At 37.4% G+C, this 24,137-nt stretch overlaps 2 protein-coding genes across 2 annotated transcripts; both read right to left on the reverse strand.

Moving 5' to 3' along the window:
• Nucleotides 1-428: 428 nt before the first annotated feature.
• LOC116331608 (C-type lectin domain family 10 member A-like) lies at nucleotides 429-23,140 on the reverse strand. The gene is made up of 8 exons (XM_039600369.1): nucleotides 23,026-23,140; nucleotides 22,822-22,923; nucleotides 22,523-22,669; nucleotides 21,917-22,093; nucleotides 19,891-20,033; nucleotides 4,664-4,767; nucleotides 3,397-3,523; nucleotides 429-539 (listed from the first exon to the last, which is right to left on the reverse strand). Exons 1-8 carry the CDS (start codon nucleotides 23,096-23,098, stop codon nucleotides 429-431), a joined length of 984 nt encoding a protein of 327 aa, XP_039456303.1. The 5' UTR covers nucleotides 23,099-23,140.
• Nucleotides 8,126-11,150, reverse strand: LOC116331607 (CD209 antigen-like protein E). The gene is made up of 6 exons (XM_039599922.1): nucleotides 10,985-11,150; nucleotides 10,799-10,885; nucleotides 10,421-10,627; nucleotides 9,945-10,087; nucleotides 9,378-9,481; nucleotides 8,126-8,903 (listed from the first exon to the last, which is right to left on the reverse strand). The coding sequence occupies exons 1-6, from the start codon at nucleotides 11,052-11,054 to the stop codon at nucleotides 8,771-8,773; spliced, it is 744 nt and encodes a 247-aa protein (XP_039455856.1). The 5' UTR covers nucleotides 11,055-11,150; the 3' UTR covers nucleotides 8,126-8,770.
• Nucleotides 23,141-24,137: the final 997 nt, after the last annotated feature.

Genomic DNA, 24,137 nt, shown 5'->3' on the forward strand with positions numbered 1-24,137 from the left:
TGGAATGAGAGACATGAATAAAGCGCAATATGCAGTAAATGGAACAATGTGCATTGATGTCAGATAGTGAAAAGCAGTGAAGTGAATTTGTTCATAACAAGCAAAAAATCAAATACGTCCGAAACTGACCACTAAATGCTAACCAGAGGTGTCAAAAGTACACACATTCCTTACTTAAGTTTAGATACCTCGGGGGTATGACAGTTGTTGTAACGCTAACAAAGTGCCAACGTAATCAGTGTAAGCAAAGTAGATGATTCCTAGAATTATATAATTATTAACGGCAAGTTTATACATGGAAGACTCTGTACCAACCTTTACGATTTTACGATCGATTTGCAAGGTTAATGATCCATGCAGGAACGAAAAAAAAAAAAAAAAAAAAAAAAAAAATCCATGCAGGAACGTATTTCCGCCTACTGTTGAGGTCACGTGTTTCCGGTTAGTGTGGAGGTCCCAATATGGCGCTCCCCAGTGGCTGCAGCCAGACCCTTCTCTAATGGATTTTCTACAGCTGTGCTGTTGTCTTCATTTTGTTCCTGTATTGAGAAACACCACTTCAGTAAGAGTACACAGACTACAGCAAAGCACGGTAGTTTGGGAAAATCTATAATCCTTGTCTGCTTCCTAATTGTGGAGGGCCACAAGTGTCAAAATGAAATAAATGAGCAAATAAATAATAAATCATTAAATGATTAAAAATATCATTATGAATTAATTATAATTGGAAATACATAAATATTTAAGTTGTCAATTTTTTCCAATTAAATAAATTGATATTTAATTATTTGTGTATTTAGTTAATCGTTTTCCATTTTAAAATGATTAATGATGCATTTAATTATTTAATGACGTATTTATTGAATTCATGTTGGCACTTGTGGCCCTCCATACTGAATAAGAGCCTGTCTTTGATTATCTAAAGTAAAACTGTTCCTGATCAAATAATGTAAACAGCAATACTGCCACAACTAGTTGTTCTCTCCTGACACTAATATACAGGGTGGGCCATTTATATGGATACACCGTAATAACATGGGAATGGTTGGTGATATTAAAGTCCTGTTTGTGGCACATTAGTATATGTGAGGGGGCAAACTCCCCAAGATGGGTGGTGACCATGGTGGCCAATTAGAAGTCGGCCATCTTGGATACAACTTTTGTTTTTTCAATAGGAAGAGGGCCATGTGACACATCAAACTTATTGGTAATGTCACAAGAAAAACAATGGTGTGCTTGGTTTCAACGTAACTTTATTCTTTCATGAGTTATTTACAAGTTTCTGACCACTTATAAAATGTGTTCAATGTGCTCCCCATTGCGTTGGATTTTCAATGCAACCCTCTTCTCCCACTCTTCACACACTGATAGCAACACCGCAGGAGAAATGCCAGCACAGGCATCCAGTATTCGTAGTTTCAGGTGCTGCACATCTCGTATCTTCACACCATAGACAATTGCCTTCAGATGACCCCAAAGATAAAAGTCTAAGGGGGTCTGATCGGGAGACCTTGGGGGCCATTCAACTGGCCCACGACGACCAGTCCACTTTCCAGGAAACTGTTCATCTAGGAATGCTCGGACCTGGCACCCATAATGTGCTGGTGCACCATCTTGCTGGAAAAACTCAGGGAATGTGCCAGCTTCAGTGCATAAAGAGGGAAACACATCATCATGTAGCAATTTCAAATATCCAGTGGCCTTGAGGTTTCCATTGATGAAGAATGGACCCACTATCGTTGTACCCCATATACCACACCAAACCATCACTTTTGTTGTTCCAACAGTCTTGGAGGATCCATCCAATGTGGGTTAGTGTCAGACCAATAGCGGTGGTTTTGTTTGTTAACTTCACCATTCACATAAAAGTTTGCCTCATCACTGAACAAAATCTTCTGCGTGAACTGAGGGTCCTGTTCCAATTTTTGTTTTGCCCATTCTGCAAATTCTGTGCGCCGATCTGGGTCATCCTCGTTGAGATGCTGCAGTAGCTGGAGTTTGTAAGGGTGCCATTTGTGAGTAGCTAATATCCGCCCGAAGGATGTTCGACTAATGGCACTCTCCAGTGACATGCGCGCGAGTGCTACGCTGTGGGCTCTTGCTGAATGAAGCTAGGACAGCCACTGATGTTTCTTCATTAGTGACAGTTTTCTTGCGTCCACATTTTGGCAAATCCAACACTGAACCAGTTTCACGAAACTTAGCAAGCAGTTTGCTGACTGTAGCATGGGAGATGGGTGGTCTCGTAGGGTGTCTAGCACTGAAATCTGCTGCAATGACCCGGTTACTGCGTTCACCAGATAGCAACACGATTTCGATCTGCTCCTCACATGTTAACCTCTTCGACATGTCAATGGCTGTGAACAAAGAGAAACTTGTAAATAACTCATGAAAGAATAAAGTTACGTTGAAACCAAGCACACCATTGTTTTTCTTGTGACATTACCAATAAGTTTGATGTGTCACATGGCCCTCTTCATGTTGTATCCAAGATGGCCGACTTCTAATTGGCCACCATGGTCACCACCCATCTTGGGGAGTTTGCCCCCTCATATATACTAATGTGCCACAAACAGGACTTTAATATCACCAACCATTCCCATGTTATTACGGTGTATCCATATAAATGGCCCACCCTGTACATTTGTTTGGTTTTTTTTACAGATACAAAGACATGTAGACATATAAGATATACGATAAACTTTTCCAGGTAACACTTACAGGATCTCTCTCAGGACATTAACAACAAATTCCTTATCAATATAATGAATCCATTGGGAATAATGACTCATTAATTCTGAAGATCTTTAGAGAGAGCTGTGAAATCTTTCAGTCTTAGTGTGATGATTACTTTAATTTTCTGGCATCAGGGAAATTTTTTTTTTTTTCTCATAAAGTGATCCTATTATTTAGTAATAATATGCCTTTGGGTGATGCTGCCTTTAGGAAATAGCTGACAAGTTATTATCTTCCCATCTGGGCAACAATGAATATTTAGCACACATGTTTAAGCTTTTGCCCTTATTTTGCTCATCGCACTGACACATGAGCCCGTCAGGGAGGTTGTTTCTGCATCTGCGTGACTGTGTGAGCTGATTATTGTGGACCCAAATGCAGAGAACAGGAGGCAGAAGTGAAATGACAAAAAGGAGGGAATTGAGACACCAATGAAAGAAATTACACAGATAAGAACGATCTTCAAATCAGGAGAAAACAGATGCGGGAAGTGAAACTAACACATGACAGAAATAGAAATTTTTAACAGTAAAACAAACACTCATTATAGAATAAAATAGACAAAGCTCAAACTTAGTTTGTGAATTACAATTACGGCTAAAACTGCACATGTGTGATTGTTTCATTAAAAACAAAACAAAACATAAAGTTGTTTGGTGCTTTTTCGCAGATCCACTTAAGAGAAGTCGAACATGGAAGATCATTCCATGACTTTTTTCTATCATTTCTGAAATGAGCACAGTCTTCTTTTCCACCACCATCATCAGGTTGATGTTCTGCCCAGTACCTAGCAGGTGAGTAAAAACAACATTATCTTATTATTATTGAGGAAAAATTCAGATGTTTGGTGTGGGTGTGGGGGGATTTCATCAGCTAAATTTTCGATCAACATATTCATTAACTTTGAGAAAGTTGAGTAACAGACTGTACATTAGGATCAATGAATTTCAGGTAATGATGAAGAGGAAAACCAAGTCATTAGTAGGGATGGGTATCGTTTAGGTTTTATCCGATACCGGTGGCAAAACGGTGAAACGGCGCCGGTGCTTAAACGGTGCTCAAACCGGTGCTTAAAGATTGGAGAACACAAACTTTGTCCAAAAACCTCTTATGTTTTTATTTTTAGCAGTCTTTTTTTTTTTTTTTATGGTGACTCCACTGTTGAAAATGGATGGAGATCTTTGACTATAAATTTTTTGTCACTGCCCTATGAATTTCATCCACTTTTTCTTTGGTCATTTTAGCCTTTTTGGCCAGGGTGAAGGGAGCATCTGCCATCAAACAAGAAGACAGCCGCATGTAACTACAACTGTGTTTGCTAGTTCACCTTATGTGCATTAATTTAATAACGTGGTTAGCCTACTCAACGTAAATTACACATGAACAACATTAAGCTACTCGTCCAGAGGAGAACGGCTGCTGCTGCCATCATCATCAGTCAGGTAGTAGGGCCAGGACTCTACTCTTCGGGTTCTTGGGGGATGTTGCTAACTCCGGGTCCGATTACAGGCACCACACCCGCAGTAGATGTGCTCGGTGTGAGGTTTTGCAGCAAGGTGTCAAATACGGTGCATTTCTCGGCTTTTGAAAAAACGCAATGCGTCGCCAGGTGTTTCATCAGACTTGAGGTGTTACCTCCTTTGCACAGTATCACCTTAAAGCACTTGTTGCAGGCTGCTGAGTTTGCATCTTTTCCTGTGAAGTACAGTCAGACTTTTGACCACTTCGCCTTGGGCATTTTTAATCTGTAGCTCTGCTCTAAAAGAACGTACATACCTGGGCCTGCCTACTATCCTTGGAAAGGTAAAATGATTGGCTAGAATCCAAAGTGTATGCCATCTCAGGAAAAAAAAAAGCACTGAAATAAAGCACCGAAATGTGCGCTGCTTTTCGGTCTGGTTCTGACTGAACGAAAGTAAAGACTTACGTGAAAATCACTGGAGTCCCATCTACCCATTTCCATGTTCCCTCTTGTTCTTTGTCATTCAAACCAATCCAAGTGTATTCATTGGTGATCGCAGAGAGGAAGGTCTGTTTAACATGAAGAAAAAAATACTTTGGAAAACCACAATTTTTGTCTATGTAGTTCATTTTATCTAAAAATCTATTTTAAATATCCCCAAACAGCACAAATTAAATCATTTACTCAGTTTCTTTTACACATTTATTTCAAGGAATTTGAAATAATGTCGCAACAGCTCATACAGCAAAAAACTCTGGTGTCTAAGCAAGAGTGATCAAAATTAATGTTTTCTGTCACTAAACTCTTAGAAGTGTCTAATGATGTCATAAAGCTCCTTCATATTTCACTAAATAACTGCAGAACCAGATTTATTTTTCTACGGATATTTATTGTTTGCATGTTGTTGTCTCCTTCTGCTCTCAAAATTCACATTCTGATTTTGAGAGCAGAAGGTTTTAAATTCTAGTAAAAGACATAATGAGTTAAGAAAAGTGTTTTTGTCGGCAATGAACAAACTTACAAAAATACAAAATATAGTGTAAGGTCTGGAGAATCCCACAGACTGACCTGTAAATACTCAGGGTTTAGTGAAAAATATTATCGGAATACTTGGATTAGACAGGCTGCTGGAAAAGGATGGAGGATGGAAAGGATGGGATTGCCTTTATCTGGGGTGAGAGTAGTGACAGCTACTGCTCTCAGGCAGTCGCCAACACATCATTATACATGATCCTCAATAAGAGAAATGCTGTTAAGTGTACTAAGGGTTAAACACAGAATCATAATTCATATGTGATTTTGCTGCAAGGTAATTATGCTTAATGGCTTAACACTGATCAGAATCTAACCAGGTATAAGTTTAACCAACCAGGACCTGCTAAGACTTCCTCTACAGACAGACTTCCTGTACAGGGGTGCTGGTGCCACAGATCAACACACAAGAGTGAGATTTGTTGTACAAAATGTCAGCACATCAAAAGACATCAAACACTCTTTTCAGCTGTTTTTTTTTTAACCCCATAGGTACAGGAATTAACCGTAACTCAGCAACACAGTTAAAAAATACAATAAAGCTGCATAAGAGGGAAATGTTTTAGTGATGCTTAGACGTTCCTCTTTTTTTTTAACTTTAAATGTTTTAATGGTGTATATGTACATGTTCAAGGAATGAAAAATACATAAAAGACTATAGCGGAGACCAATGGCCTCCATGTAGAATCATCCTGACTTAATGGTTGTTATGCATATGAATACAAATGATATGTTTGAAATACAGAAGCCGTTTATTTATTTATTTATTTATTCGTAGGTACTGATGCTCAAACACTGACTCAGTCTGACATAGTGATTAAAAGATCTGGAGAATCCCACAGATTGGTCTGTATATATTTAGGGTTTAGAATTGATATGTATGCTGCTTGGCTCAGCCATGATGCTAGAATAGGATTGCAGTGGATTGCTTGGATTTACTTCAATAGTAGTAGCACCTTTTACTCTCTGTCAGTCCAGGGACAATTTATCATCTTCAAACACAACAGCAGTGAAAGCAGTGACTGTAGCTGGACAAATTGTGCAGCCTGAAGACACTACTGTGTATTATTGAACCAGTAATCAGCCATCATCCATACATCCATTCATCCATTCATTTACTTCCACTTATCCTTTTTAGGGTCGTGGCGGGCACTGGAGCCTATGCCAGCTATCTTAGGTACACCCTGGACAGGTCGCCAGTCTGTCACAGGGCCTAATCAGCCATCAGTACAGCTGAATTGGAACCCCTCAGTGCCTAAACAATTATAACATGCAGCAGAGGAGGAGCCCTCATACCACTGATGAATTCAATTTAACTATGAAAAAAAGTCATTGCACAGCTTTGTGAAACTTTGGTATTTTTTTCCTGAAAAGAATGAGTCAATGCAAATGTAAAAGTCAATGTAAAAGTTTTTAATGAATAAAAGAAAACACTCTGGATTTTCTTTTGATTTTTTTTTTCATTAAAAAAAAATCAAACTTTACCCAATGACTGGCACTTTAATCCATATTTCTGTGTATTCTGTCAGTGTCCATCTGTAATCAAACTAAACTTCCTCCCAGACTAATATGAAGACTTGATATAGTGCAGTTGGCTGCAGCAGCAGAAGAGAAGTAGATTACTTTTAGTACCGACACGTTTTCTGTAGCTCTGCTGCTGCTGGGTGACTGTCACTGAACAGAAACACTGACAGCGTGGACACTACACACTGTTACTTTCATTAGAATTGCATTCAACATGTTTTCTCTACATGTATAAAGTGAGACAAGCTCACACAGCCAGCCTCTATGATTCTGCAGCCACTTTTGATCCGGACTGTATGTGCAGGAAGTGAATGAACTTCCATTACCATTTCGCCCCCTGGTGGCTACAGAAGACATTCCCACTGGTTTTCATAAAAGCTGCTTGGGGGTGTTAACGTTCCTGCTCTTGCACATATCACAGCCGGGGTATATCACTGTTCTATGGGTTTGCATAATCATGTGAAAAGACACAGAAGTCAAACTCTTTTTCTGTCCACTTTTCTGAAGATGAATCACAATGTTATATCTGTCAAACACATGCTGAGGAAACTGCATTTCAATCAGAATGCATCATAGTTTATATTTACAGTTTTTAGTCTCTTGGTTTCTGTCTCTCTGCCTCCCCTGTGTTCCTTGTGTCACATCTAGTCATGTTATGCTTTCATGTCTGTTCTTCAAGTGTCAAGTAGACATCTGAGTCTCATGTTTGCTGTTTATTTTGATAGTTCCTTGTTAAACTAGTCAAATGATGAAATTTTTATGGAAACATTTTTATTCAAATTGGGGAAAGTCATGTTCATAACAACGTGGGGTTTGAAAGTCAATATTCATTAAAAAACACAATACAACACATGCATGCACTTTGTACCTGTTCTTCAGGGCTGTCTATCACCACCAAATCTGCTCCTTGGTCTGTGCAGTGTTTTCTAGCTGAATGCCAGGAGTCAGATCTTTCAGAAAGGAGATAACAGCTGAGGAAACTGCATTTCAATAAGAATGCATCATGAAAATGTATGTTTTTAATGATTAAAAAAGTTAAAATAACAATGGCAAGACCTTATCATTTTCTGCTTCAGATTTTTAGCAAGTAGAATGCAAAATAATTGCTTTATGTATGTAAAAGCATTTTTTTCTGTAATCTGTACAGTAGATTAAAAAATAAGAAAACACATAAATACAGTAACAAACACACACACACACACACACATACACACACACACACACACACACACAGACACACAGCAAGAAAAAATAATCTCAGTTTTCCAACTGGAATAATAACAATAAAGTGAAGATAACATTAGTTTAAACGCTTTCAGCAGTCACAATTACAAGTGAGCACATTTGCAACATGAACGTGTGCAAATGTGCTGTTTCATGTCCGCACACCTGAGAACAGTTTAGCTATGTTTCAAACTAAAAACACTCAATATTGTCTGGCAAATTACTCAATAATGCCCAAATGTTGTAGACTGAAATGTAACAATTTTAACAGTCCTCTCTAGATGAAGCTCTTAGGTCTAATCTTTGAGATGCCAAAACGCTTTTACAACCGCTGAAAGAGTCTAAACAGAACTCATGCAATAAACCTACATTATCAATAAAAATACCACAAAATTATTCAAAACATGTTGACACCATTTCCCCAGTGACAGTAATTATTGACTGAAACCACACTGAGCACACACTAAAGAAGACCACGGTCTTTTTTCTTTTCTTTTTTTTATGACAGGAACTACAGTCTTTATCTTCTTCCTAATAAGGGGCTGCATTTGATTCTCTAAAGTAAAACTGTGTGCTGTGACTGTATGTTTTTAGAAGTGCTATCCAAAAAAAAAATGGGTGAGTTATTCGTTATTATTACTGTTATTATAGACATAGTTATATTTCAAGGGTTGTTTTTCACTAAAGCTTAATACTTATTCAGAAAAGGATATATAAAAATGCAAATAAAATAACAATCATGGCTTAATTAGAAAAAAAATTACAAATCCAATTTTCCAACAAATTCAACTTTTACAGTAGTTTTTCACAGACCCATTGGAGAGAATTTTCACATCTTTCATCATTCCAGGAAGTTTCTTGATATCTGATATGAGCACAGTCCTCTCTAAGCAACAGGTCGTCAGGCTGATAAGATGCCCAGTATCTGGTGAGTCAATAAAAAACAATATTAATATCTTTGAATTAGATATAAAACAACATGGGAAAAATGACTACTGATACCATGTTTAACCCATTGTGAATTATGGACACCCCCGCAACCCTCTGTCTCTAATAATAAATTGTTAAGTTGTTAAGAAAATGGATGGACAGATGATAGTGTTGGCTGTTGTCTCCTGGGTCTGTTTTTTTCCATTATTCATCATAAAATGTTTGGTTAATAACAAGTCATATCCGGGTAAGGCCAAAACAGTCTCTAAGATTTTCAGTTCCTGGTGTCTTGGTTTATCAATGAAGTTATTTTCTTGATGAAATAACTTCACCAAGAAAATAAATAAATTAAAAAACATTACTTCTTTATTTATAAAACATAATATTTACTTAGTAAATACATATTATTTATAAAAATATTTATTTATTACAAATATATTTAATATACTGGGTGAACTCGAAGACTTACTGCAGAGTCAGAGGCGATCCATCTACCCATTTCCACGTTCCCTCTTGTTCTATGTCATTTAAACCAATCCAAGTCTCTTTCTGGGTGAATGAAGTGACGAAGTCCTGTTCAGCAAGCACACAAACATTTGTGTTATGAATCACTAGACTCTTTTTTTTTCTGTCCCTCTGGCTACAGATTCTCATCAGCTTTATACCCAATGCTCTTTCAGTGTAATGGGGGAATTTCCATGTTTTGTGTTTTTGAATTATTAATAGTCGTTGACTTCATTGTTATTTATATTTTCTAGTCTCTTGGTTTCTGTCTCTCTGCCTCCCCTGTGTTCCTTGTGTCACATCTAGTCAAGTTATGCTTTCATGTCTGTTCTTCAAGTGTCAAGTACACGTGTCAGTCTGAGTCTCATGTTTGCTGTTTATTTTGATAGTTCCTTGTTAAACTAGTCAAATGATGAAATTTTTATAGAAACATTTTTATTCAAATTGGGGAAAGTCATGTTCATAACAACGTGGGGTTTGAAAGTCAATATTCATTAACAAACACAATATAACACACTCATGCACTTTGTACCTGTTCTTTAGGGCTGTCTATCACCACCAAATCTGCTCCTTGGTCTGTGCAGTGTTTTCTAGCTGAATGCCAGGAGTCAGATCTTTCAGAGAGGAGATAGCAGCTACATCTGAACTCGCTCCATCCCGCAGGACATGTTTTCTCTGGAAGAAACATCAAATAAGAAATATTACAGATCAACATGGAACATTCAGCAATGCTTTATTTGGTCTCTGTTAATTAACTGGAATCTATATTTTATACCATCTCTATATAAAATGCCTGGTGATCCTGACACTGCAATGCAGAGGAGATGCAACAATGATGACAATGATTCATGTGAAACATATCCATGAAGATTAAAGTTTGCTTTCTAAAATTTCTGTCAGTTCAGATATAATGAGAAAATATTTCCATATCTCACTAGAAAATGGAATCACTGAATTTCAGTCTAAACCCTTTTACAAAGACACACAACAGCTCAGACAAGGACTCACTCTGGTTGAACAAACGCTGCAGTCTCTCCAGCTCGTTGGTCATTTCAGTGAGGTTGGCCTTCAGCAGGTCTCTCTCCTCAGTCATAGAAGAAAGTTGGTTACGAACTACAGAGACATTTGCATTTAGAAGCTCTCTCTCCTCAGTTATTGAGGAAAGTTTGTTACTCATTGAGAGATATTCAGCTGAATCTTGTAAGGAGTTTTTGTCTGAAATACAGATAAATAAGCAAAGATGTTTTTGAGACACAAAAGAACACTGTTGCTGATTTATTTTTGACCTAAGCAAAAATATTTTTGAATTTTGCCAGTAGGTAATGAAACATGTTATATATATAACAGAAGAAAACAACAACAACAAAGCAACACAACACAACTCACAGTAGAAAGCAAGAGTGAGAAGTCCAGCCAGCAGCCCCAACGAGAGAATGACAACTAAATAAAAGCTTCTCTTGTAGCTCCTTGGACCTGAAAAGAAAAAACAATAGTGTTTGTGGTGAAGGGGGTGATAATGGTAATAACAGATTTAATATTTTAAACTTTACATTTTTGTATTTTCTTTCTTACCTGTGGGTTTTTTTGTAGATGGCTTGTTGGCAGGTTTGACATATCGTTCATTGACATAAATTTCCTCCATTGCGTGAAAGGATGTGGATTATTTCTGAGAGCTCAACTCTGTGGCACAGGACATGTGAAGTGTGAGAATCTCACTGGTTTCAGTTGATTCTAAAGTTTTAAGTTCAGAGGAAGTCGCCTATTCAATATGTGGTTTGTGCAGCTATGCTACCACTGAAACTAGAGCTGTTCTTGAGCTGTGTATATATATATATATGTGTGTGTGTATATATATATGGCTCAGTAATGAATAGTGTAGATTTCTGACTGAGACATTTAAATCTTAAACCTTTAAATATTTAAATAGTGCTGTGAAAATGTATTTATTAATGGGGCAGTGTAAGGCTCCTAATGCTGCCACCAACATTCAACAGAAAAACTTGTCAGTAAAAAGTTGCTGAAATATCAAAAATGTGAAAAAAGACACCAGAGCTCATGATGGTTTGATGCAGTATATTTTATTTTTCAACCAACCCAGGTCCGCACTCATAAAAGACTGATTATGATCACTTTTTGTTGTAATGCAATGTCTGTGTTTTTATCTGTTTTTCGAACTAAGGGAAACTGTCTTATACAGCACATCACAAACATACATCATACTGAGTTTCCCTGGGAACATTACCCCAATCCCAAACCCTACAAGTCCCTTTCCACCCCCACCCCACCTCTACCAACTCATATCACCTTTACAGCATGACCACAACATACCAATGACAACACAGTTTGGTGTAACAGATAAGGAAAGAGGAACAATAGACCAGTAATTTAAAACAAAACGAAAGAAAATACACGTATAAACTCGCACTCCTGAGTAGTCTTTTAGTCTAATTCCCTTCCCAGTTTTGGACTGTTGAGGGGTTCGCATAATTAACTCTAGCTGAGGATAGTTCTAGGTACAAGATATCTAACAAAGTGTTCAGCCAGTGTTTCACCAAGAGTTCATGTGGTGGCAGCCACCTCTGAACCACTAGTTTTTTGGCCGCAGTCATGCCTGCCAAGCATAATTTGCGCACTTTCGTTGTCATTGAAAACCTGGAGTCGTCAAGTATAAGATGTAGCAGTGGGTCAACAGGAAGACTGCGATACATCAGTAATGACAGCATCTTTATTACCTTGCCCCAGAAGAAGAACACTGCAGGACATTCCCATAGAGAATGATGCAAGGTGCTCTTTCTTTGCTGTTCTCTGTTTTATTTTGTTTCTGTTGTTGATCTTGTGTGCCTTTGAACTGAAATGAATTTGCTTTTTGAGGGCCTAGACGTGCTCAAAAACTCATGAAATTTTGCACACGCATCAGGTCTGGAGAAAAATTACTTATTTTAATGGTTTCAGACATGGACAGGGCAAAATGGCTCAGTAGCATGGACAGAATGATCCACAGTACCTCCTAGAAAATTTCAAAAGAGCAGCCCCTGCACTATGTTTAATCTATGAGTCTGAAATTTGGCAGCCTGATGTAAGATATTAAGATGTACAAAGAAGTCTGATAGAGTCATATGCTAAACCCAGGAAGTTGGCCACTTTGAATTTAATATGTAATTTTAGGGACATTTTTCATCGTTTTCAGGCCTCGTACTTTAACAAACTCCTCCTAAGGTTTTAATCAGATCAACATGATCTTCAGTCAGTGGAAACTAAAGACCTTGGTGTAGTTAAATTGCAAAGCTTTTGGGGTTTTGTGTTACAGCATAGTCACAGCGACACGTCGAGTTTTAGTCATTCGCCAACTAGCACACAACTGCTGTAACTCTAGGACACTTTATCCAATCTCTCCCAAACTTCACAGGCATGATGAGAGCCGAGCCCCGAACAGATTGATATGCTAATAGTATAGTCATACCTGCCAATAGTTAGAGTGCTGAGTAGTGGGAAGAGGAAATGCACACTAGATTATAATCATCATTGATCTAGATGAAATCTTAACTGGCCATTCAACACACAACGCGCATCTGTGTGACATTTGCTCAGATGGTATTCTCCATTGCCACCAAGTGGAAATAGGTGTTCAGCATGGCTTGACACACTGGGGTCCGAGGGCCCTCCCAACACTGCTTGCAGCTTTAATTGTGATTGAAGTTTTAGTATGCATTGTTAGAAATGCATACTCCCAATTGAAGAAGCCAGTTAAGCCCAACAAAAAGTGGCTTTGCATGTCTTGCATGTAGGCCAAAGTGTGGTTTTATGTATTCACTTGTATTGGTAGAACGCTATTTTTGACATGCTGTGTGGTTGCCTTACAAGCTATACTGTGTCATCTCAATGAGGATTTCACCTCATCTTTGTTTTAGTATTTGCTGTGTTTAAGTTAATATTTTGTTTTTGTTTTTGTTGTCTTTGTTTAGTTTTTATTACCCGACAGTTGTGGAAAAATAATTTGAGCATTGAAACCAAACTAAAAGCTCCTTTATAGCCATCATGTGGACACAATCTTTGTCTATTCAGTGGTTGGGAGTGAAATTCTCACCATCATGTAGGCACCAGCTTGGTAATGAAGTGTATCGTGGCTTACGATCAGTTGTTTTCCTGTTTTCATACACTCTTTCTTTGTACAGGAAAGTTACAAATACATATCAATAGTACACAGAGGTTAGATGAGGTGAAACACAAATTTTCCATTACAAAGGTAAGGCTTAGTTTTACTGGTGATTTATTTATTTCATTTTTAAAACAAATTGAGGTTTTCTTTGGTTGTCACCGAAGCTACAAATGTGAAGTAAAAAAACTGGATAAAAAACTTGAAAGTGGAGCTGACAAGTTATGATTCACCTGTAATAAAAAACATAAAAAATGAAATCTTAGTTTTCTAACAATTACATTGAGATATGTTTACTGCACTGCATAATTAAAAAAAAAAAAAGAAAACAAAAAAGCAGGGCAACAAGACACCACCAGAGATGTGTTTTATAAGAAGTGAATGTTTTCCTCGCCTACACTGTAATAGTTCAAAAGCACAAAGGCCAAAAAAAATGCAAATAACTGCAATATGAGAAGTCCTCCTCTCATCTTTCCCGTCACTCTCAGGGGAATGTTTATTTTCTTTGCTCTCTTCACCTTCATCATCTTCACTCACTTCTTCCCCACTATCCGTTAGACAGGCAGATCTCTAAGACACAAGATTATCTTGATAATTGTGAAAACGTATTTGTGTTCATGACATGACCGCTACAGTTACAGTATCTTGGTTGAATAAGGGTAACAGCATTATGTTAAAATGTAGTAGATTAAGTTAGGATTATACAGCATATATACATATGCTATGTCCCAATTCAGGGGCTGCATCCTTCGGAGGCTGTATTTAAAGGCCGATTGGATCACAGCCAGGCAACGAAGGCTGCTCCAAATGCGTCTGACAAATGTGGCCTCCTTTTCCCCAGATTTCTGGGATGGGTCGGGTGTATCCTTCGTGGCCCAACCTATCCCAGAAATCATAGCTCGGCCCCGCCAATTCCAGTTTCCGACAATGGCAGCTACTTAGTTTTAATATTACTCTTTCTGGAAAAGTACTCTGATGTTTTTGGAGCTGTCTGTTACTCACCAGCTCGATAGCTGACCGGGTGGTCAAGGCTCACTAGAGCCGGCGACAACACCGGACTCCCAGCACATCGTTTTCTGACCCCACACAGTCTTTCGCTCTGAGGTTAAACATGATATATAAGTCACTTAGATAACTTAAAAATGTTATTGTTTGGCTTTTTCAGTGTTTTATTTGTTCGTGAGTAAATCGGTTTGGCTGAGATTAAAATGATAGTTTTCGCACAGCTGAATAAACACCAAACAGAAAACTGATTAAGCAGAAGTGTGAGATGGTAGAGATTTTACTCCAATGTCCTGTTATATTTTAGATAGCAACAAGACAGTGGTGACGCTAATCTGCAAGCTAGAGTGTCCCATTTCAGAGCTTTGCACTTCCGACCTTCTCGGTCTTCGGAGAACCCGGCCCACGTAGACCACAAAGGCCAGGTCTTCCGAAGGATGCGGCCCCTGAATTGAGACATAGCTATAGAGGGGTCTAATAGTCTTGTGGATGTGCTGGTTGATTTAGTAATAAGTGAAAACATTTGTATTAGTGTTCAGTTAGGTGTGCTACCTACTTCAGGATACTTAAATTAGAACCAGCAAAAGCTAAATAAACTTGAAACTCATGCTGCTAAGTTTGGACTGAGTGATTGGAATAACTAACAGCTGCCACTACATGAGCTCTGTTCCCTGTATTCAGTCTGTCCACGTCTTTGTGTGCTTCTCAGGTTTCCTCTTTCATTTTGATAGTCCCCAGTCCTGTTTTTAGTGTGTTCAGTTTTGCTTTCACCCAGTCTTGTTATGTTTAATTAATTCCAGCTGTGTTTCCCTCCAGTTTCTTCTTGTCTGTTCCATGTTCTTTCATTTATGCCAAGTCATGAGTTCCTTGTTTGCCATTTTAGTTTCTAGTTTACCTTTTGTTTGTTTCTAGTGATGTCCCAGTGAAGCTTTCTGAAGCACTGCAGCTTGTGTTGAAAAGCTTCGAGTAATGAACCTTTTTTCAACGCAAGAGTCCTCTCTGTGACATCTGGTGGCCAAAAATATCAAGAGCAGCTTGACTCTACAAAATAAAATGAACTGCTTCATTATGACTGCCCACTCTACAGAGTGGAGTTCACACTTCTGTCTGATGTTGGGCCACCGTTGTGTTGCTTGAGTGAAAAAATTGTTATGTTTATTTGTTTAATAAATAATTCTCATCAATAAACTTTCCTTGTTTAAACACATGTCATGGTGTGGTCTGTCTTTGCTCGTGACTTCTTGATGTTGGTAAATACAATAGATGAAAAATACATATAATATATATAGAGAGAGAATAATGTACAACACATTATGGAGTATGCTTCTGCTGTGAGGTCCAGCCTCCATGTACTTATGCAATTAATCACTGGACAGCTGGACAGGTATGTTTTTAAATAATATTATATTAGGCCAATTTTCCTTACAGACTATCACCTAAAAATAATTTAAAAAATGAAATTATATTAAATTTAAGTCAAATGGAAGTCTTTCTAAAGTAATGTAATGATATTTATATTATGAAAAGCAGATTTTTGTTTTGTTAAGACATTTTAAGTTTTTCATGTTTTCACATAAAATAAACACACACAAAACAAAGGCAAACAACAAGAACACAAACCCTGCAAACCCACCTGACTGACCAAAATCAATCAAAATACTTCCACATGACAGAACCTCCTGTCTTCCTTGCTGGCTCTGTATCGCTCAATAGAATGATCAGTGGTTTGCTATCTCTCACCATCAAAACACTCCACAAATCCCGCAAATGATTCACTTCCTTATAAATCACTGAATCAAGTACCGAAGCAGTTAGGTTCTAAATGAAGTTTCGGATGTCACTGATCACATGACTCTGGCCAAACTAATCAAGCCTCGACTCAGTGCTTCTGAAGCAGTGTGTTGTGTTTTTTTTGACACACGTCAGCTTCAAGCGGGCCATCTTTATTTGTTTCTTTATATTCATTTTTTAGTTGAGCATCATATCAAATAAAGCAACCTCTATGTTTATTTATCTTGCCTCTGAGTCTTGCATTGCAGTCCTACCCTTGCCTGCCATACAACCTTCAATGACAAATACACAATCAGGTTTCTGACATACACAAATCTATTAATTCTGCGAGTCATTACTAAAAGCTAATCTTAACCTGTAATGATGGGTGGGTAACAATAACTCATAACAACCACTTATGGGAAATCAAAACAAGACACATAAAAACACATAAAAAAAATAAAAGAAATAATACTTTCAATCTAGGAAACACACCTTCACGGATCAGAGATCTATGGTGAACAAACTTTTCATCAGTTCTGGTCACATAAATTGACACACAGCTTCATGACCTGGGAATATGTCCTTTAAAATGTTTAATAGTACTTCACTCTCCACACACAGCTGCTTTAAATGGTGAAGATCAAAATTTAACATAAGAGTGCCCTCTAGTGGCCAGTATTGCATGTTACAATCTCGGGGAGAGTTCATGCCTTAACGGATTTTCTACAGCTGTACTGTTGTCTTCATTTTGTTCCTCTATTGAGAAACACCACTTCAGTAAGACTGCACGGACCACAGCAAAGCACGGTAGCTTCCTTTGGGAAAATCTATAATCCTTGTCTGCTTCCTAATTGTGGAGGGCCAAAAGTGTCAAAATGAAATAAATGAGCTAATAAATAATAAATCATTAAATGATTAAAATGTCATTATTAATTAATTAAATTGGAAATGCATAAATATTTAAGTTGTCAATTTTTTTCAATTAAATAAATTGATATTTAATTATTCACATATGTAATTATTCATTTCCAATTTCAATTATTTAATGATGCATTTATTCATTCCATGTTAGCATTTGTGGCCCCCCATACTGAATTACAGCCTGTCTTTGATTATCTAAAGTAAAACTGTTTGCTCATCAAATAATTATAAACAGCAATACTGCCACAACTAGCTGTTTCCTCTAAAAAAGGTTTTTGTTTGTTTGGGTTTTTTTACAGATACAAATGCAGTCACAATAGAGTAAAAAAAGATTAAAATTAAAATGTAGGATTGAGTAACAACCACACAGTAGAATTAAAATGTAAGACATTTAGAAATATTTGATCTACAATAAACTATACAGGCTTATGGTACTTTATTTTTTGTTTTAACAGATCCACTTTAGAGAAGCTGTATATAAAAGATCATTCCAGGTCCTGTTCTCATTATTTCTCGTATGAGCGGAATTTTCCAGGTAACACTCACCAATTAATGAATCCATTGGGAATAATGAGTCATTAATTCTGTAGGTCTTTGGAGAACTTTTAAATCTTTCACTCTTAGTGTTCTCATCGGTGTAATTTTAACTTTTAGTTTTTGGTTATAAAGTGATCACCACAAAATATCTACAGTGATAATATAACTCATGCCTTTAGGAAACAGCTGACAAGTTTTTATCTTCCCATGTGGCCAAAAATGAATATTTAGCACACATATTTAAGCTTTTGCCCTTAGTTTTGCTCATCGCACTGACACATGAGCTCATCATGGAGGTTGTTTCTGCATCTATGTGACTGTGTGAGCTGATTGTGAGCCCAAATACAGAAAACAAGAGGCAGAGGTGAATTTAAAACCAGCTTTTAATACTGCTTAGTCCTTATGAACTCTCCTTCATTATGTTTTCTACTGAGGTCAGCGTGGCAAAACTATTTACACAATGGTGGCTGATTGGTAAATGACAAACAGGAGGGAATTGAGAGATGAGTGAAAGACATTACACAGATAAGAACCATCTTCAAATCAGGAGAAAACAGATGCAAGAAGTGAAACTAACAAATGACAGAAATAGAAATTTGTAACAGCAAAAGGCACACTCATTATAGAATAAAACAGACAAAGTTCAAACTTAGTTTGTGAATTACAGTTAAGGCTAAAACTGTAAAACTTGTGATTATATCATTTTTAAAAAACCATAAAGTTGTTTGGTGCTTTTTCGCAGATCCACTTAAGAGAAGTTGAACATGGAAGATCATTCCAGGACTTTTTCTCATCATTTCTGAAATGAGCACAGTCTTCGTTTCCACCACCATCATCAGGTTGATGTTCTGCCCAGTACCTAGCAGGTGAGTAAAAACAACACTATCTTATTATTGAGGAAAAATTCAGATCTTTGTTGTGGGTGTGGGAGGATTTCATCAGCTAAATTTTCCATCAACAGCTTGGATTAAATTACTGAGAAGGTTGATCAACACACTAGGATCAACGAATTTCAGGTAATGATGAAGAGGAAAACCAAGTCAACCAAGTCATTAGTATACAATCTTTAAGCCTCTGGACTTGTAGTTTGGCTCAGCCCACTGACCAGTGTGATTCTATATGTAGAAATGTCTGTTGGAAGTTATAGACTGAACCTACTTACGTTAAAATCACTGGAGTCCCATCTACCCATTTCCATGTTCCCTCCTGTTCTTTGTCATTTAAACCAATCCAAGTGTGTTCATTGGTGATGGCAGAGAGGAAGGTCTGTTTAACATGATGAAAAAAGTAGTTTTGAACCACAATTTTAGTCTATGTAGTTCATTTGATCTAAAAACCTACTTTAAATATCCCCAAACAGCACAAATTAAAACATTTACTCAGTTTCTTTTACACATTTATTTCAAGATTTTTCCTCAACACTGAAGAAAAACAGCTCATACTCATACAGCAAAACACTCTAGTTAACCTGCAACATGTTGTAACTCCCCCAAACAACCAATAAGTCACTGGCACCAAATTCTCCTGATAGTGTCTAAGCAAGAGTGATCAGAATTAATGTTTTCTGTCACTGGACTCTTAGAGGTGTCTAATAATTTCATAAATCTTCCACACATTTCACTAAATAACTGCTGAACCACATTTCATTTTCCAAGGATATTTATTGCTTGCATGTTGTTGATTTTGAGTGCAGAAGGTTTTAAATTCTAGTAAAAGACATAATGAGTTAAGAAAAGTGTTTTTGTCTGCAATGAACAAACTTAGAAAAATACAAAACATAGTGTAACAGTAATAGCAGTTATAGTAGCAGTGCTTCAAATTACTGGATTTCCTGTTGCTCCCATCCACCTCATAGCAAATACTCTCTATTGCAATGTAACAGAGGAAGAACCTTTGTATGCTGGCTTCAATGCATTCTTTGGCAGCTTCATATATTCTGTTTTCCTTATTGTTGTTAAATGCAGAAAGGATCATAAGAAACCATTTGTTTTTTGTTATATTTTTGTTCAAAACCCCAAAAACTTATTTACATGGTACGGATTCCAATTTTTGTTTACAAGCTCAATAACTCACACATACATAAAAACTGTACCTGTTCTTTACCGCAGTCAATAACCACCAGATCTGCTCCTCTGACTCTGCAGTCCTTTCTGGCTGCATCCCAGGAAGCAGAGCTTTCAGAGAGGAGATAGCAGCTATGGCTGAAATTACTCCATCCTACAGGACATGTTTTTTCTGGAAGGAAAAGTAATACTTCAGTTCAGAAAGAATTTAGACAGTTTTTAACTCTCAGTGATGCCGCAGTGTTCGTTTGACTTGGGACCTGAACGGATGGAGTTTAGGACCCAGATTACTCCGCGAGGCTCCTGACTATGGTAGCCGTAATGCTCTGATAATCCATCAAGCGCTGTGGCTTCATAGCTTATCAAATTCGTACTAACTCTTTTGACTGATGTGTACCACATAAAATCGGTTCGAGGTCAGTAAGCACAATCAGAATTCATACATAAGGTGCACTGTCGATTTTTCAGAAAATTGAAGGATTTTAAAGTTGCCTTATAGTGTGGGAAATACGGTAGTCAAAAATAACCAGTTATATTTTGGACCTGAGACAAAGTATATTAGGTATAAATTTTTTATCATGACAGTGTAAATTTGTGTAAATTTAAGCATGTAACAATCTGAGGGTTTTTTTCTAACAAAAAGTGAAACTTATGTTAGACTTGTGTTTGTAAATGAACCGCCTCATATTGTGTTGCTTTCTGGATTTTATACTTATTGGGCTACATATTTATTTATTTATCATACAGGCTTTACAGTACATAAAATCAATATTCACATGTTTTATGTAACCGACTGTTTAACTATGTCGTCTACAGTAAATAATTAAGCTGTAGATTATATTCATATGAAACATGTTTATACTTACTGCGCTTGAATCATTTTAACCATATGTAACACCTGCATGTGTGTGTTTTTTTTCTTTTGTTGTTGTTGTTTTTAAAGGCTTTGATTTTGCCACCCCATTTGATTTCCATGCCACCCTAAGAGATTTTCTCCAGAGTCTCTAGAAGCCACTCCTCAGTAAAAGGCACATGTCACCCTCTAGTTTTTCTAAAGGACTCTCAGACTATGAGGAGAAAAATTTGATGAAAAAGATATTTAACTATTTGGTCTGAATGGCATGTGTCATGTCTGGAGGAAACATGTCCCTGCTCATTACCTGGCCGATACCACCCCTACAGTGAAGCATGGTGGTGGCAGCATCATGCTGTAGGGATGTTTTTTGGCAGCAGGAACGGGGAGACCACTCATGTACAGAGACATGCTTGATGCTAAGTTGCCTGCCCAGAGCCCAGATTTGAGCCCAATTAAACATCTGGGATAAGATCTGAAAATGGCCATGCACCAACACTTTCATGCAAGCTGATGAAGCTTGCGAGGTTCTGTAAAAAAAAAATGTGAGAAACTGCCCAAAGATAGGTGTGCCAAGCTTCTGTCATCATAGAAAGATGGCTGTAATTGTATTGAGCAAAGGCTGTGAATACTTATGTACAAGTTATATTTTTCCCCAAAAGTTGATTCTATTCACCTGGACCTAACTAGCACCACAGTGGCGCTACTTTCAGTCATATGACTGAAAGTAGCGCCACTGTGGTGCTAGTTTCACTATAAAACATTTGCATAATGCATTGCATTTGCATAATGACTGAAACTAGCACCACTGTGGTGCTAGTTTCACTATAAAACATTTGCATAATGCATTGCATTTGCATAATGACTGAAACTAGCACCACTGTGGTGCTAGTTGGTGCTCAGAGAAATAGTTTTTTTTTAAAATCAGGAAGCTCTTGAAGAAAAAAACAGGAAACTTAAATTTAAAGTTGCACCCTTTACAATAAGTGGAAGTGCTGAATCTCGTAATGTGTCCCGATCTGAAAAGAATCGATGCATGTTTCTGAGACCTCATGCATTGATACTTAAGGTTTCGCTAGCAAAATTCAAATTCTATAATTTTATTATTTGCCAGAATAAAAGGTTTTCAAGAATTACTGTAATTTTTTTTAGACACATACAAAATACAATTTAAGGAGCACATGCAAGGTGCAAGGACTCACTCAGTCTGGTCAAATTCTGAAGCCTCTCCAGCTCTCTGGCATTTTCAGTGAGGTTGGCAAGTTTGTTACTCATCTCAGAGAGATTGGCATGCAGCAGGTCTCTGTCCTCAGTCATGGAGGCAAGTTTGTTACTCATCTCAGAGAGATTTGCAGCTGAATCTCGTAATGTGTCCCGATCTGAAAAGAATCGATGCATGTTTCTGAGACCTCATGCATTGATACTTAAGGTTTCGCTAGCAAAATTCAAATTCTATAATTTTATTATTTGCCAGAATAAAAGGTTTTCAAGAATTACTGTAATTACAATAAGTGGAAGTGCTGTCAATGTTTTGCTGACAAAGGTTCTTTATGTTATATTATGGTTCTTAACATTAATTATGCATGACTAAAGATTGTTATTGCAAGGATGAAACAGAGTTTAACAGTGATTTATTAATTTTTAGCTATTTTTACGTTTTTTTGTTGGGTTTTTTTGCATTTTTTTTTTTTATTGAAATCCAGCCTTCAGGAAGATTTAACTGTGGCTGACCTCTCAAGTTTTTTTGTTTTTTTTTAGACACATACAAAATACAATTTAAGGAGCACATGCAAGGTGCAAGGACTCACTCAGTCTGGTCAAATTCTGAAGCCTCTCCAGCTCTCTGGCATTTTCAGTGAGGTTGGCATGCAGCAGGTCTCTGTCCTCAGTCATGGAGGCAAGTTTGTTACTCATCTCAGAGAGATTTGCAGCTGAATCTCGTAATGTGTCCCGATCTGAAAAGAATGGATGCATGTTTCTGAGACCTCATGCATTGATACTTAAGGTTTTGCTAGCAAAATTCAAATTCTATAATTTTATTATTTGCCAGAATAAAAGATTTTCAAGAATTACTGTAACTGTTATGTTGCTGTGGAACCAGACTCACAGTAGACCCCAAGAATGATGAGTCCAACAAGCAGGGAAAGGCTCAGCAGAGCCAGAGAGAGAATAACACCTGAATGGGAACTCCTCTTACAGCTCCTTGGATCTGGAAGAAAGAGAAGTAAAGTGTTGAACAGTGACAGAAAAATATATATTATAAAAAATATGTTAAAATATTTCTGTTCCCGTTGTGTCACTTCCTCCTGACCTCGGCATTTTGTTGAAGGTATTGGGTTATTAGGTTTGACGTGGTCAACGTTGACATAAATTTCCTCCATCATTCGTAAGAACCCAGTTTAATTATAACATGGTCAGCTCTGCAGCACAGAATATACTTGTGTCACAGTTTCTCCCTTTCTCAACTCTAGAGGAAGTCACATGACTAAGATGTTATTAATATAATAAGAGGAAATTACATAAAACTAAGAAATTAGTATGAGGTTATCATTTGCCTTTGTATAGCAGATCTCTGACTCAAATAGCCTTTATTTTTATTTTTTGGAAACCCATGTAGTGAAAGGCAAGTGGAAAGAAACCATATTCAATTCATTTCTATTCATCTCATTCATGAAAGCTGTTGGCTGCTGGTAAACAAGTTTATTTTCTTAAATAGTCTCTATAAGAATATAGATATTTTTGTCAGAAACATTTCTGACATGAGTGACTGAAAATGTCAAAACAAATAATGATTAAAATTAATGAAGCATTTTAAAATCTGAAATAGTACAAATATGACAACATAGCAACTGCTTAAACTGAGGCACTTTAGTGTTTTTTGAATTTATGTTTGAAAGTCTTTGACATGCAAGAAAAGACAGGAAAAGCTCTGCAACGCTAAAAATAATGGACTGTTAAATTAGAAACATGCCACGCTCTGTTTCTGTTGATTCAAAAGTGTCAGTCTCTCAGTGTTATCCCTGTGATAAACTGGCGACCTGTCCAGGTTGTACCCTACTTTTTATTTTTATTTTTCAAGCACACACACACTCTTTGTTATGGTACTTTCCAGTGCTTGCTGCCCTGGCTTCTGTGTTCCTCCGGTAGCAGTCTCCCCTCTCCGACCCCGGCCGCTACTGAAATAGGGAAGGTATGATTAGAAGATGTTCTCTGGCTGTGCCAAACCAGCCTCTCCAACACCATGCCCTGAACCTGCTACTCCACTTCTCCCCTGCAGCTGAGCTGCCAACCACACCCCGTCACAGGACTATTGTGACTATGTCCTGGAGTTTAAAAATGTCAACAAAGTGCAAATCCTACAAAAGAAAGAAGGATGTTCATTCACTTTCGTTTAGTCGACCCAACTGGGGTTATCAAAACTAA

The sequence above is a fragment of the Oreochromis aureus genome, linkage group 16 (assembly GCF_013358895.1).
Source record: "Oreochromis aureus strain Israel breed Guangdong linkage group 16, ZZ_aureus, whole genome shotgun sequence".
NCBI lineage: Eukaryota > Metazoa > Chordata > Actinopteri > Cichliformes > Cichlidae > Oreochromis > Oreochromis aureus.

Excerpts from the sequence above, each read along its gene's own strand:
- LOC116331608 (XM_039600369.1), bottom strand. The coding sequence starts at position 23,098 with ATGATGGAGGAAATTTATGTCAACGTTGACCACGTCAAACCTAATAAC. Across the intron at positions 22,670-22,821 it reads CATCATTCTTGGGGTCTACT|ATCGGGACACATTACGAGAT; the intron begins GTGAGTCTGGTT and ends CATTCTTTTCAG. Across the intron at positions 4,768-19,890 it reads TTGACTGCGGTAAAGAACAG|ACCTTCCTCTCTGCGATCAC; the intron begins GTACAGTTTTTA and ends CATGTTAAACAG.
- LOC116331607 (XM_039599922.1), bottom strand. The coding sequence starts at position 11,054 with ATGGAGGAAATTTATGTCAATGAACGATATGTCAAACCTGCCAACAAG. Across the intron at positions 10,886-10,984 it reads ATCTACAAAAAAACCCACAG|GTCCAAGGAGCTACAAGAGA; the intron begins GTAAGAAAGAAA and ends TTTTCTTTTCAG. Across the intron at positions 9,482-9,944 it reads TAGACAGCCCTAAAGAACAG|GACTTCGTCACTTCATTCAC; the intron begins GTACAAAGTGCA and ends CTTGCTGAACAG.